Here is a 14125-nt window from a genome sequence, read left to right on the forward strand (position 1 = left end):
GCTGTGCGCTAAGGGAGAGGCGGGGCTGGGACGCCCCTCCCCTCCCTCTGGCGCGACCAATCGCTGCAGCGACGGCTCAGCCGCCGCTGCAGCGATTGGTCGCGCCAGAGGGAGGGGCGACGAAGCCCCGCCCCATAGTCAATTTCCCGCCCCGCGCTTCATATCCCGCCCCGCTCTCCATTTCCCGGGCTCCGCTCCCCGTTTGCTCTCGTATTTCTAGGGCAGCGAGCCACCAGCCGTTCCTAGAGCCCCATATTCCCCCTGAGCCCCTTCCTCTGGGATGGGGGACATGTCCTCTGGGGGTGTATGGGGCAAGGAAAGCATGGGGAGCTCCCGAATCCCGCTCCCTGCTGGCACAGCGGTGCTGTCTGTCCCCTTACTGCCAGGCTTCAGGAATAACTAGCCTTCAGGCATAGCTCCCCCCACCCCAGGAAGAGCCCCGGTGGCCACCGAGCCACCTGGCTGCTGGTGGGCACAGAGAAAAGCCAACACCAGGACCCTATGCTGCCCAGCAGAACAGCCAGAGAGATGGCAGGAGATCTGGGGTGCTGCCTCGTCCCCTTGATCAGCACAGCATGGGAGCCCTCCCAAGTGGCCGCGTCCTCATGCCCGAGCCAGCACCAACCTGACCCGCTGCTCCGACACCACGGAGCCCCGCAGGGCAAGGATGAGCCCCGAGCCTGCAGCCATAGAGAACAGTGGGGTTTATTCCTACAGCACCCTGGGAATGCAACACAGACAGTTCCTGCGGCTGGAGCAGTTCGTCCTGCTCTCAAGTGCCAAATTTCTTCTGTTGGATGGGCAGCGGCAGCTGAGTCTTGAAGTCCATGATGGGCCGCTCCACCATCACAAGGCAGTTCTCGTCCAGCAGATCCGCGAAGAGCAGGGGCTGTGGGACAGGGAGGAGGCAGGAGATGAGAGCAGGGTGCTGGCCCCCCTCTGCCTCAGCTTGCCGGGCTCAGCCACGCAGAGATGCCCTGCAGCTGGAGCCCATGAGATCACAGCAAGTGGCTGCACCATGACAGGGACCGAGACCGAGCTCTGCTGGGCCACTTGGGTGCCCGGCGCTGGTACAGCACTGGGAGCCATTGGGCACAAGAGCAGGTGAGGCCACAGGCACAAGGCACCCCCAGATCCTCCCTCCTCAACACAGCACATGCGCGGTGATGCTGTCACCCACCTGGAACTTCTTGCAGATCTTGAAAGCGTGGAGCTGCCGCTGCCTGGCGGTCTCCGGGAGCTGCTTCAGGGTGCTCTGGTTCATCAGGAGGGCACTGTTGTCTGGCAAGGGCTGCAAGGAGAGCGCAGAGCACATGTCAGTACCACCACCACCTCAACCCTCCTTCTGCTCCCTTCCTCCGTGCAACCCTCCCTCTGCTCCCAGTGGGGACAGCTAGACTGGGCAGGGGAGATGCCCTGGGCACAAACCCAGCCCTCCCGAGCAGGCACACAGGCTCACCAAGGACTTGTCGAGGATGCAAAACATGTAGATGTCGTGGAGCAGGATGTGTGAGGGGTTCTTGGGGTTGAAGGTGATGTGGGTGATGGGCGAGTCTCTCTCTAGCCAGGCTTTGTGCAGCCCATGGTTCTGCACCGTGCGGCTCCAGGCTGTGTACTGCTTCTCGGGGATGCTGAACTCAAACAGCTGGAGAGGGGAGACAGAACAGCTCGTGAGGTCCAGTCATCCCCGGCATCGCCCCCATGCCAGCGCACAGGCAGCCCCTGCTCCAGCCGGGCCCTGAGCTGCAGCTCTCCAGCCAAGCGGTGCGGCCAGAAAGCCCCGAGGCCAAGGAGAGAGCCACGGGGAAGGGACCAGGGCCATGAAGGCTGTGACTGGGAGAGCTCCTACCTGCTGGTCCGAGTAGGTGATAACGAGGTTGTTGGTGACAGGGTGGATGGCGAGGGCTGTCACCGCGCAGTCGTACGTGGGCACTGTGCAGTGATGCTGCAAGGCAGGAGGACAGAACGCTGATGGGAGCAACCAGGGCCGACTCTGACCTCCCCTTCCCACACGCCCACCCCCAGCCCGACTCCAGAGATGAAGCGATCGCTTGCGGGAAGAGGTCCCATGCACCAAGCCCACCCTCACCCAGCTCCCCAGGGCAGGAGAGCAGCGGGGTTCATCCCTGCAGCGCCCTCCAGCACCTGCACCTACCTTGAAGCATTTCAGGTTGTAGATGTGGATTGCCCAGTCCCCGCTGACTGCGGCCAACCAGTGCCCATCTGCGCTCACTGCCAGCAGGTAAACGGCCTCGGGGCACCCTGCAAAAACACCCTTACTGGCTGTAACTAGTGCTCAGGTCTGCAAGGAGCCCTGGACCCACCCCCAAGGGACATCTAGACCCACGACTCCTCTGCTGATCTCAGTGCCCCAGCTCCCCAACCTGTGTCAGGCCACGAGGGTGGCACCAACACAGGGCAGAGGCTGCCAGAGCGAAAGGACCCACACACTCCAGGGGAGGAAAGGGGGGGACACGCTTACCCCTGTACACCCCTCTGCACCCACAGCAGGGATGGGACTCGGAACCCAGGGACCCCCAGCTCCCCACCAGCCCAAACCTGATGGCGGCCGAAACGTGTGCAGGTGTTTGCAGCCCCCCAGCTCCGCCAGCTGCAGGACATGGACAGAGCCTCGAGCAGAGGCGACGAAGAGGCTGCCGGATTCAGCGGAGAATTGGAGCTGATAGGCTGGTAGCAGCAGCTTGGGCACTTTGGGGACCTTCAAGGGAGTAAAAGCAGCGCTGGCAGCCACCTACCACTGCCGCCCTTGCTCCCCTTGAGCAACGCTGGCCATGCCAGCCCCCCAGAATCCTGCAGCCACCCACCACCCTCCCTGGCAGTGGGGCAGCCTGTTGCCCTCCTCACCTTCTTGACACTGACGCTGTCGCCCTCGTATTGCACTCGGTAGAGGTGGAAGCGAGAGGCTGTGGAGTAGGCGACCCAGCTGCCACAGGGTGAGACACAGCTGCAGTAGATGTGCTCCGGACCCTGGAAACACAGAGGGGCTGAGTGGGGTCTGTGAGATCCCCTGGCAGCCTGGCACACACAGCACAGCTGTCAGAAGGAGAGTAGAGGCTGCCAAGCTCCATACAGCAGCAGGGCAGGCACCAAGGCAGGCCATGGCTCAGTCTTACCTTGCTTTTGAGCTGCACAAGGTGCTCAGGCATGCGGCACAAGGGAAGGACCTCGCCATCCTTTCCTGGGACGACAAGAAACCATGTGGCACATCAGTGACAGTGGTGAAACCACACAGGTCCTGTCAAGCAGCAGGAGATCCAGGGGAGCAGCGCCCAAGGGAGAGCCCAGACCCTTCCCCAACCTCCCCCAAGGCTGAACTTCTCGGGGCCTGGCCCAGCTCTGCTGGAAGCACAAGCACAGCTTCACGAGAGCTGTGTGGCCCATGCCCAGGTACACACCATGCTGGGAAACAGCCACCCTCTGACCACCATGCCAGCACAGGGCTGTAGGGAGGAAGGGGCCCAGGCTAAACCACCCCTCTGCTGCCCAAGCACAAGACAGTTCATGCCCAAAGTCCTTCAGGCAGCATGGGCTCTGCCACAGGGCTTGTACCAGAGCTGAGCCTTGCAACTCACCGGTCTCATTGGTAGAACCAAGTCTCCAGAGCTCCAGGTGCTGGGAGAACTGGAAGAGAAGGAGCCGGGCTTTCCTGGCACAGGAGACAAGGCGTCGCTGCGTGCAGAAACGGGCAGACTGTCATGAACCCACAGCCTGGCAGAAAGGGCTTGACCAAAGCCGAAATGCCCTAGGGTGCCAGAGACTCCAGGGCGGGGAAGGGGAAGGACTGGGTCCCGTGGGATAGGAGCATGGAGATGGAGGCCCAGCAGGACCAGCAAGACGAGCTTGCCAACTTCTATTCTCTCGCCCGCTCCAGACTCGCCAGGGCCAGGGAGGGGACCCAACAGGCCAGGGAGGGCCAGCTTTCTCCCACAGGAAGAGCCAGCCCTGCCAGCCTGCCTCGCCAGGCGTGAGACCTCCCCCTCAGAGTGGCACTCACGTGGGGGAAGGTGAATTTGCGGAGCGCTGCCTCGTAGCTCTTCTTCTGCATCTTCTCCATCAGCGGGCGGATCACCAGCTGGGCATCCAGGCCTGGAAGCCAAGCAAAGGTCAGCTGAACCAGTACTGGGGGAGAGACCCAAGCCCTCCTTGTGACCATGGCCAATCCTACCCCCAGAGATGAGAGCCGTTGAGCTGTGCGCCACAGCTCGCACGTCATGGGTGTGATGCTGGAAGGGCTTTGTCCGCACCCAGCGCTTCTCCAGGCTGCCCATCTTCACCGGCAGCAGCTGAAACTGGTAGGTGGCCCCAGTTGAGGTGCCCACGACGATGCTGTCCTCTTTCTGGTGAGAGAAACGGGGCCAGGGTTTGTGGGTGCAGACCAGGAAGAACAAGAGGGCAGCACCGGGAGGCAGGCAGGGACCAGCACCCTCTCTCCCAGCCCAAAGGCAGTGAGCCGGGCAGCTCCTGCCCAAGCGCCTCTGGCCCAGCATATAGGAGCTCAGACAGGCCCCAGCTGCCTGGGAGGGACTCAGGGGGGCTCACCTACCTCTGACACAGACAGCGAGAGGGCGGCTGAGGTGCTGACAGTGTGGGACTCCAACAGCGTCCCTCGTTCCCAATCCCAGAACTGCACCCTCCCAAAGGAGTCTGAGGTGACAACGGTGCCACTCGAGAGGAAGGCGATGCTCCACACGATGCACTCACGCTTCACCTTGTGCACATGGTAGTTCACCATGATCCTCTGGACAGTTTGGCCTGAGATGAAGGGAAGAAAGTTAAGGGTGTCAAAGGGACCCCCCCCAGAGCACAGGGTGGGCTGGTGCTGATGGTCCCCCCGGGGCAGGGAACAGGCTGGGCTCACCCCTTGGGGTGGGAGTTACCTGAACTGACATCAAACACGCGGAGGATGTCGATGGAGCCGGCTGCTATGTGAGTGTCCGACGGGTGCCAGGAGAGGCACAGGATGCGGCCTGAGGAGAAGGAAGCTCCAGATGTGACCCTGTGGACTTGCAGCCCCTCTGTCATCAAGACCAGGGCAGCAGGACAGACAGGAGGGACAGACGGACGATGCCACCGCAGCACCGAGTCCTCCCCGACTCACCTTTCCGCCTGTCCAGATTCCGCTCGAACTGGATCCCCCCAGGCACGACTTGGAAGAGCTTAACGGAGCCGTCCTCGCAGCCGATCTGTGGGAGGGCTGGACTCAGCCTTGGTGGGGCAGGAGAGCCCTCTCCGGGGGTGGGAGAGACATCCCCATCCCAGCCCCAGCCTCGGTCCCGGCCGCACTCACCGCCAGCTGTGTGCCGCTGCCGTTGGCCGCCATGCTCCAGATGGGTCCCCCACCGCCATCGACCGAGCGTGCCACGCACAGCCGGGACAGGTCATACTCGGTGATCTCCCCGCCGAGGCCAGCACCGAAGAGCCGGTCCCCCGCCGCCCAGCACAGCGCTTCCACCGACCGGCCTTCGTGCCCGGGGATGACCTGGGGAAGGATGCCCGTTACCCCGCAGCTCGGCCCGGTACGGCTCGGTATAGCCCGGTACGGCTCGGTATAACCCGATACGGCCCGGTGCGTCCCGGCCGGGCCCCCTCACCTTCTCCTGGAAGTAGTTGGCGGCGAAGTTGTAGACCTCGACGGCGCCGTCGGTGCGGGCCAGGGCCAGGCGGCCGCCGCGGGGCTGGCAGGCCAGGCAGCGGACGCCGGCCGGCACCAGGCCGAAGAAGCGCACCCGGTGCACCTCGAACTCCCCCATCCCGCACCGGGCCCCGGCCCCGCTCCGCCCCGCGCACACCCCACGTGCGCCCGGCGCACCAGGAACCGGAAGTGGTGGCAGGGGGGAGGGGGCGCGAGACCGGAAGTGGAAGCAGAAGCGCGGCGCGGCGGGAGATTCGGACGCCACGGGGAGGCGGCTCCGGCTCGGCCGGGGGTGCGGGAGCGGGGAGCGGGACGGGGCTCGGGGGAGCGGCCGGGGCTGGGTCGGGAGTGGGAGGCGGGAAGGGCCTGGCCCGCGGAGCGGCACGGTCCGGCTGCCCCGGCCCGGTCCCGCACCACCGGGGCCGCTGGAGGGCACCAGCGCCCCGCGCAACGGCGGCCTGGGGCGGGGGGAGAGCTGCAGGGTCCGGGGGAGGGGTGTCTGGGCATGGGAGTCTATGGGACCTGGGGGCAGCACTAAGGCCCGGGAGAGGGGACTGGGCATGGGGGTTACCGGGGAAAGCCTCGGGCCCGGGGGGGCTGGAGGATCTTGGGGGGCTGAGGACTCCTGCTGCAGCACGGCCTGTCCCCTCCCCTCCCCCGTACGCTGACCGTGTCTCTGCTGGTACTTTGCAGGGCCTGGAGCATGGTGCAGATCGTTGTCTCCAGGTGAGGCTCCAGCCGGCCGTGCAGCCCCAGAGGGACTGATCCTGCGCTTGGCAGCACCTGGCCCTGGGCCCTGTGCCGGCGGCCCTGGGCAGGGTTTGAGCCGCTGGGTGAAGCTGCTTCTCTTTCCCACAGCAGGGGTGCTGGAGGCCTGGAGGAGTGGGTGCTGGTGGAGCTGCAGGGCGAGGTTGAGCCCCGGCAGAGCAGTGGACTGGCGGGGAGCCTCCTGGGGGACCTGCACTACACCCGCGAGGTGAGGCAGCCCACCGCCACATTACCGGGGACAGCCCCAGCAGCCAGGGTCCTGCCTGCCCTCACCCTCCACCTCTCTCTTCTCTCTCCAGGGGGTCCCCGTGCTCATCGTGGGCCACCACATCCTCTACGGGAAGGTGGTGCAGCTGGAGAAGCCCTTTGCTGTCCTGGTGAAGAAGGGAGCTGGCGAGCCTGACCCCACAGGACCACACACCCACTATACTGTCACCGCCCTCATCAAAACCAAGCTCCTCTTCAAAACCCGCCCCAAGCCCATCATCACCAATGTGCCCAAGAAAGTGTGAAGACTTAAGCCAGCAGCCGTGAACTCCGTACTGCTGCCAGGGCTCAGGGAGATCCAGGGTCAGCCCTGGCCTTGTCCCTACCCTGGTGAGAGGGCTCTAGGGCCAGCTTGGGGTGATGGGTCTAGTGTCTGGGCACCCAGAGCCCTTCCTGGTTTGCTCTGGGGCACAAACCTAGCTGCTATCTCAGGTGAGATGGGTCCTGGTGGGCAGTGACCTCCTCTGAGCCTGGGCAGGGCTGTCCTACCCCGGGGGCTGCTCTCAGTCCCCAGACTCATCAGTTCCCAGTGTGCTACCAGCTCTGCCTGTCTTCCTGCCTATGGTGGGGACGCACGGTAGTGCTAGCACACGGACTTTTCTCCCTGCCGCTATATGTCCCCCTCTAAAACCACCCCTGGGCTTCCCTCCCACGGTGTCGGGGGGGACCAGGGCCACCAGCCTCTTCGCCACACACTGCCTTTTCTGTGTGCAAGTCTTTATTTTGACAAATCCGTCAGGATATAAAAACAGACTTTTCCAAAATATGAAAAAAAACCCGCAGGTTAAAAAATAAATAGATTTACAAACAATTAGCAATAAGTATGAATACCAAAGAGCTACAAAAGTCTTCTAAAAAACCTCGTATTAAATTAAACAAAGCAATCTAAATGCTCAGTTGTAGAAAGGTTCTTAAGCCCTGAAAAAAAAAGAGGGCCCAAGGGAGACGACTGGGTGAATTCCCTAGGGAGGGGAAAGGTTGGGAACCGGCTCTTCCCCGCCCTCCTCTGCATGCCCCAGCCCAAAACCCAGTGTCTCCCCGCGGTCTAGACAGACGCCAAGGAAGGCAGCGGGGTGGGTACAATGGGGCCAAGCCACGGCCCCAGTTTCCCCTGTTTCTGCATGCTGGGGTCCCCCCCTTTGGCTCTTTGGCAAAGCTGAAGGGAGGTGCTGCCCTCCTGGGGCAGCCGGCCCCCCCGAAAGGGGCTGGAGGGAGCCACGGGGGGCTCCCCATGGATACGTGCCCGCACATACAATGGCGGTGGGGCAGAGGCAGGCAGCACCAGCCAGCGGTGCCAGCACAGTGCCGGACGGAGACGGTGCCGCGTGGGGCCGTTTTGCCATAGCACCGTGGAGGGGAACCATGAAGTCCCCAAAGAAAGCACCGAAGGGGGGGGAGGATCCGGCCGTGGCGATGGGGTGGGGGGAGCCTGGCCAGCAGCGCTCCGCACAGCTCGCCAGGATGCTCAGTAAAGCACAGAGAGTGGACGCTGCCATCACCCTCGCAGCACCAAGGCTGTCCCCAGCCCGGTGACGGGCAGCTCCGGCTCAGCCTCTCCCCAGCCAGCAGCCTGCTTTGTACAGAAAAATGAAAATAATTAGAAAAAAAAGAAAACAACCCAAAAAACAACAACAAAAAGAGCAAGACTTGATCAGAAACGCCATGGTGGGCGCGCTCAGCGCTGCCCAGCACCCAATGGCTCAGTGCCGGCTGCACCAGGGCTGGTGGCAGGTGAGGAGGGGACCGGTAGCTGTCACCCCATCCCCGGGGCCACCCCGGCTCTCCCTGCAGTCAGACCTCGGCGAAAGCCAGCCCGCACTGCTCCTGCCGCTTGCCGCAGCGCCGGGCGACAATGGCCAGGTAGAGGGTGAGCAGGGCCACCCAGTAGCAGGCGTAGAGGATGGCACCCGAGACGAGGAAGGCCACCTCGGTCTCGCTGAAGAGGTCCTGGCTGTAGGCGGTGTAGGCCAGCCCACCCAGCAGCACGGCCACCCACACTGACACCGGCAGCAGCCCCACGAAGTTAACCACGATGGTCCGGCGCCCCGACGTGCCCCAGCCCGACTTGTTGATGGTGGCGATGGCAAACATCTTGGCGGGCAGCAGGCTGGACATGTAGAGGAGGGCATAGAGGGACATGAAGATCATCTCGGCGTTGCCCCGCAGGAAGCAGGCGTAGGTGGCCTTGATGATGCCCACCAGCTGCACCGTCAGCAGGAAGAGGAGGATGTTCCAGATGCGGCCGCGGTAGAAGAGCTGGATGACGGTGGCGATGAGGAAGAAGGGGAAGAAGCCGGTCACCACCGACTCGTAGGTCATCCAGAGGTGGTGCTTGTGGAACCACAGAGCGTTGTAGAGCCACTCGCGGAAGTAGGACTTGCTCCAGCGGGTCTGCTGGTTGAGCCAGCGCAGGTAGCGGGTGGGCGTCTCCGTCAGGCACTTGGAGCGAGCCGTGTACTTGGTCTGGTAGCCCAGGCTGAGCACGCGGTTGGTGAGGTGCCGATCATCCCCAAAGCTGCATTTGCTGCCCAGGAAGGTTTGGTGGTACCAGTCCTCAAGGAACTGCTGTAGCAGGGCGTTGCGGTACATGCCCAGGGGCCCGCTGATGCACTGCACGCAGCCGAAGTAGGACTGGCAGGCGCGCTCCACGTTGAAGGCCATCCAGTACCGCACGCTGCTCAGGAAGGAGATCCACGAGTCATACTTATTCAGGATCTGGGGAGGGGATGGATGTCAGCTCTGGCACCACCGCAAACCCCCCCCCCCCTCCCAGCACCCTTGCCACCCTGGAGTGCCTTCCGTCACGGCCGTGGTACCTGGACATCGCCGCCAACGCCACCAACACGGGGGTCAGCCTCCAGGATGCGGAGCATCTCGGCGGTGCAGGCGGGGTCCAGCACCGTGTCTGAGTCACACACCTGGGGGGCAGAGGGAATGTCAAGCCCCGCTCCCGCCACCCACGCGCGCCCGGCAGACAGCCCAGCCCGCAGCCGGGCAAGCCCGAGCCAAGGCCGGCGAGACGAGGCAGAGCTCTGGAGACCGGCAGGCGGTGGCAGGGAGTGGAGCGCCCCGCAGTGCCCGGCCACTGCTGCCCCAGGCCACCCAGCCCCACCACATGCCCCAGCCGCTGGTACCACAGTGGGACCTGCCCTGGCCACCACCCCTCACCCACATGTGGGAGCCTGGCACCCCGCACTGTGCCACACTGTCCCATGAGGTGACACCAGCCTGGGGCAGGGGATGCACCGAGGAGGTGATGCAAAGCCCTCAGGGGCAGCGGTGCAGGCAGGGCCACCCCAGTGGGGCTTCACCCCCCACCCCCAACCCCAGTGCTGGTGGCTTGCAGCCGGTGCATGGGGCTGGATCCAGCGCCAGGCAGCCAGGTGCTGCCATGGGCTCATGGAGCTGCTCCTCCTCCTCCTGCAGCCCCGCTGCTCGGCCATGTGTGCAAGGTGCTCACTGCCTGCATCCCCCCTCCCTACCCCCTGCCCATGCATCCACCTGGATGTAGTCCACGGAGTCTCCGAGCGCCCGAAAGGCTGTGTACATCACCTCTCGCTTCCCGCCCCACTTCTGGAGGATGCAGGAGTAGGTGGTGCCCCGCACCAGCGCCTGGACGCAGGCCAGCCCTTCCCGCAGCCCAGCCTCTGTCTCCCCCTCGCCCAATGCGTGGAAGTTGCTCCTCCAGATGTAGCTGCCCGAATGCTCCGAGCCCATCACGTCGTGGAAGATGTCCAGCATGTAGGTGTCATCGGGGCCGTTCCCGTCCACCACCATCACTACTTTGAGGTCAGGGAAGGCGATGCGCTTGACGGAGCGTAGGCACTTCTTCAGGTAGTCGGGATCCTCCTGGTAGGCAGCGATGCAGAGGGCCACGGAGCGCCCCAGCCGCACTGGCCGCCCCTCGTCCCGCATGCGCCGGTGCTCCAGGAAGGCAAAGAGGCTCTGGATGAAGAGGTGCAGCCCCAGGATGGCCCCGTAGAGCCCGAAGGAGAGGTAGTGCTTCTCCGTGTGGATGAACTGGTACCCTGTGACGTAGGCGGCGAGGATGCCCCCCAGCACCGCCAGGGCGAAGAGGCTGGTCCCGACAACGCGCAGGGCCGTTGAGAGGCTCACTGGCATCTAGGGGGGGACCAGGCAGCGTTAGGGCAGGGCCAAGAGGACAGCCCACACCAGGACTCACTGCTTGGCTCCCCAGAAGGTGAAAGCAGGGGGATCCCACTTGTCTGCTGCCTAATGGCCACCCTGTCCCTCACCGGTCACTGGTTTGGGGGCGAGACCTTCCCAGTGCATCCATGGGGTCAGGAGAGGTGTGGGGGTCCTGAGCATCCCACTGTGTGTGGCGCCTGCACCCACAGCCCACCCCCGTCCAGCCGAGCAGGGACGCGGCCGCTCCGGGCCCCCGGTGATGGCCAGGCTGCGGGGCCGGGCTGGAGGACAGGGAAGGGCACGGGGACGTCGGGGACCCGGACCCAGGGTGTCCGCAGGGGAGAGGCCTTGCCAGGGCATAGCCACCCAGAACCCCGGACCGCCTGCGGCAGGACCCCCGGAAGCGGGGGCGGCAGCTCCCGGACCCCCACCCTCCTGCAGGACGGGGAGCCGGGGCCAGGCAGCGCAGGCAGCATGGGCAGGCAGCGCAGGCAGCGGGCACCCGCTCCCACCCGGCAGCGTCGGGGACTGCAGAGCTGCACAGCGGGGCACGGCCGTGGGGCGGGGGGTGCAGGGGTACAGGCAGGGCACTGCAAGCAAGGGGGTGCAGGCAGGGGGGCACGGGTAGGTGAGGGGGGGCAGGCAGGTTGGGGGTCGAGGGGGGGGGAATGTGTGTGCATGAACACGTGAGGGGGTGCAGGCAGGGTGCAGAGCTACGGGCAGAGCCAGCCCCTGGGACCCCCGTGCCACGGGTAGAGCCACTCGGGCAGCCCCCACCCCCCCCAGATCCGCTTCGGGCCCCGCAGCCCCCGGTGCTCCCAGATCGCTCCCGGGCCCCGCAGCCCCCGGTGCTTCTAGATCCCCCCGGGCCCCGCAGCCCCCGGTGCTCCCAGATCCCCCCCGGGCCCCGCAGCCCCCGGTGCCAGCTCCGTGCTCTCGGTGGGGCCGCGGCTGGTCCCGCAGCACCGCCCCGAGCCGGGACCGGGACCGGGACTCACTGTGGTGGTGCCGGTGCCGCCGCTCGCCCCGGCCGCCGCCGCCGCTGCTGTGCGCCCGGCCCGGCCCGCGCAGCCCCTTTATACCGCGGCGGGGCCGGCACCGCCCGCAGCCCGCGGGGGCCCCGCCCGGCACCGGCACCGCCGGCACCACCGCCACCGGCACCGGCACCGCACGCAGCCGGCGGGTACACCGCTCGGTACCGGCAGCACCTGGCACCGGCCCCAGCCCCGCACTGCGGGGGCGATGAGCGGCACCGGCATCACCCGGCACCGGCGCTGCACCGGCAGCGGCATCACCCGGCGCGGCGGCAGGCACCACGGGCACCGGCACAGCGCCGCACCAGGGACCGGCCACAGCTCTTCATCCAGAACAGCGCTGGGCCACCCGGGGACACCTCGGAATCAGCCCCTGCCACCTCCCGGGACCCCCCGCCTCACTCTCAGGGTCCCTCTCATGATGCCCACGTATAACGTGCCACCTCCCTGTGCTACCGTGTCCCCCCCCCATGGCTATGAGCCACCTGAAGATGCCCAGGGCCTGCCCTGCCGTGTCACGTTGTCCCTATGGCTGGTGGGTCCCAGGGCAGAACCAGGGCCACCCTGGGGACAGCAACTCTGTGCTGGTCACACACAATGTCCCTGTGCTGAGCTGATAGCAGGGAACAAACAGCCCCGAAAAGGGACCACACCGAGTCCAGAGGAGCTGCAGCCTCAGCTTTAGGCTCAAATCCAGCACTTTTGGGTTCCTAACCCTGATATGAGCCATCGTCTCCTGCTGGGCTGGGAGCCGCGTGCGAGGTGATGCCAGGATCAGGCCTGGACTCTCCCAGCCCCAGGAGCCGGGAAAGAGGCAGGAGAACCCCAGCCAGGTGGATCCCCCTCAGCTGAAACCCCCAGCACCGCAGTGATGCTGACTGGAAACTCCCCACCATAGGTGCCGGAGCAGCACGCAGAGTGGGTGCCAAGGGACTGGTGAGCCCGGGGATGGCAGGGACACACCAGGACCCACAGCACCACCGGCAGTGCTCCCACATGGCCCAGCTGAGCCCTGGTGGGGCACAGAGGTGCAAAACCCAGCATGGTGGGGTCACAGCTTGCATGGTCACGCCTGTACCACCACTGCGGTGCTGCCAGGGGCACACAGGGTCACCATGGCTGCAGGTGCCCACCTGAAGAAAGCAGGGAAGGGGACAGGGAACAGGGGCAGTGTGTCCCCACCCTGCAGCCCTCCCCAGTGCCCCTTGGAGGGGACCCAGCCCCAGAGTTGCCCCATGGCCCCTTACCTTCCAGTGTGCTGGCCGCTTGCTGGGTGTCTCTCCCCGCTGCCGGCCGGCAACTGGCCCCAGGAGCACTGCCCAAGGTGGAAACCAAACTCTCTCCTCCGGCACAGCCGCCTCCTTGTTCCCCACAGCAGGATGGCCAGCCAGCGCCCGGCCAGCGGCATCAAAAGAGACTTTTCATTCAAAAACCATCCTCTGCCGCTTGCGGCAGGCCCTGGGGAGGCACAGCTGGTACGGCAGCATCCCGGTGTGCGCCCGTGGCTCGGCACCGGAACCAGCGTGGGCTGGCGGCAGCGAGAGCGAGGAGGAGCGCTCGGCCACCGCTGCTCTCCGGCGAGGACAATGCGCTCCCCGCTGTCCGTGCACACCCAGCCAAGCAGCACGGCACGGCACGGTGAGGTGTGGGCCTGACGCAGACGGCTTTGCTGGGGGTGGAGACACAGTCTGGCACCCCCAGCCTTGCAGGGAAGGGGGGTCTTGTGCCCCTAACACCATCCAGCACGGCACGGGGCAGCCGGACACACACATCCATGGCCGTGCACAGCTGGGACAGGGCTGCCCTGTGCGAGGGGGCTGCCCAATGAGGGGGGGCTCCAAGCTGGGTCCCCAAGGTGTCCCTCTGGTGTGACCCTGCAACACCTCCATCCCCAGCCCTGCTCCCCACTCCTGGTGGGTACAAAGCTGATCCCAGCGCAGGAGTGGGGCCCGCGGTGCTGCAGCAGCCATGGGTGCTGTCCCGGACGGAGGTAGAGAGGTGACCCCAATGTTGGGATGTCCCCAAGCACACGGCAGCGAGCAGTGGTCCCGGCAGGTGCCCTGCAGGATCCCGCAGCCCCTTGCCATGCTCCTGGGATACATGGCAGCCCTGGCGTGGAGGGGGCTCCTGGTGCCTTGGTGAAAGGGCCCCATCCTCAGACCCTGCAGTGAGGGTGACCCTGGGAATGGGCACAGGGTGAGCAGTGCTGTGCTTCTACTGGCATTGCGGAGGAGGATGGGTCCCCAGTGCAGTC

General features: G+C 65.4%; 3 protein-coding genes across 5 annotated transcripts; 1 reads left to right on the forward strand and 2 right to left on the reverse strand.

Annotated features, from left to right (window-relative positions):
* Positions 1–687: 687 nt before the first annotated feature.
* On the reverse strand, positions 688–5800 carry UTP4 (UTP4 small subunit processome component). Of its 2 annotated transcripts, none has more exons than XM_074158105.1 (16): positions 5613–5800; positions 5309–5500; positions 5120–5204; positions 4899–4988; positions 4565–4773; positions 4187–4358; positions 4016–4107; positions 3594–3690; positions 3135–3199; positions 2866–2988; positions 2560–2719; positions 2156–2262; positions 1850–1945; positions 1460–1645; positions 1181–1291; positions 688–889 (listed from the first exon to the last, which is right to left on the reverse strand). In XM_074158105.1, exons 1-16 carry the CDS (start codon positions 5769–5771, stop codon positions 773–775), a joined length of 2061 nt encoding a protein of 686 aa, XP_074014206.1. In that variant the 5' UTR covers positions 5772–5800; the 3' UTR covers positions 688–772. The 2 variants fall into 2 exon arrangements, with proteins under 2 accessions (XP_074014206.1, XP_074014205.1); XM_074158104.1 differs by having other exon boundaries at positions 773–889; positions 1448–1645; positions 5613–5771.
* A 57-nt stretch (positions 5801–5857) lies between these two features.
* Positions 5858–7575, forward strand: CHTF8 (chromosome transmission fidelity factor 8). 2 transcript variants are annotated; one of them, XM_074158147.1, is made up of 4 exons: positions 5858–5945; positions 6347–6379; positions 6515–6629; positions 6721–7448. In XM_074158147.1, exons 2-4 carry the CDS (start codon positions 6357–6359, stop codon positions 6931–6933), a joined length of 351 nt encoding a protein of 116 aa, XP_074014248.1. In that variant the 5' UTR covers positions 5858–5945; positions 6347–6356; the 3' UTR covers positions 6934–7448. The 2 variants fall into 2 exon arrangements, with proteins under 2 accessions (XP_074014248.1, XP_074014247.1); XM_074158146.1 differs by having other exon boundaries at positions 5885–5945; positions 6512–6629; positions 6721–7575.
* A 904-nt stretch (positions 7576–8479) lies between these two features.
* On the reverse strand, positions 8480–10810 carry HAS3 (hyaluronan synthase 3). The gene is made up of 3 exons (XM_074158027.1): positions 10190–10810; positions 9505–9606; positions 8480–9403 (listed from the first exon to the last, which is right to left on the reverse strand). Exons 1-3 carry the CDS (start codon positions 10808–10810, stop codon positions 8480–8482), a joined length of 1647 nt encoding a protein of 548 aa, XP_074014128.1.
* Positions 10811–14125: the final 3315 nt, after the last annotated feature.

Source organism: Numenius arquata, chromosome 13, assembly GCF_964106895.1.
Source record: "Numenius arquata chromosome 13, bNumArq3.hap1.1, whole genome shotgun sequence".
Classification (NCBI taxonomy): domain Eukaryota; kingdom Metazoa; phylum Chordata; class Aves; order Charadriiformes; family Scolopacidae; genus Numenius; species Numenius arquata.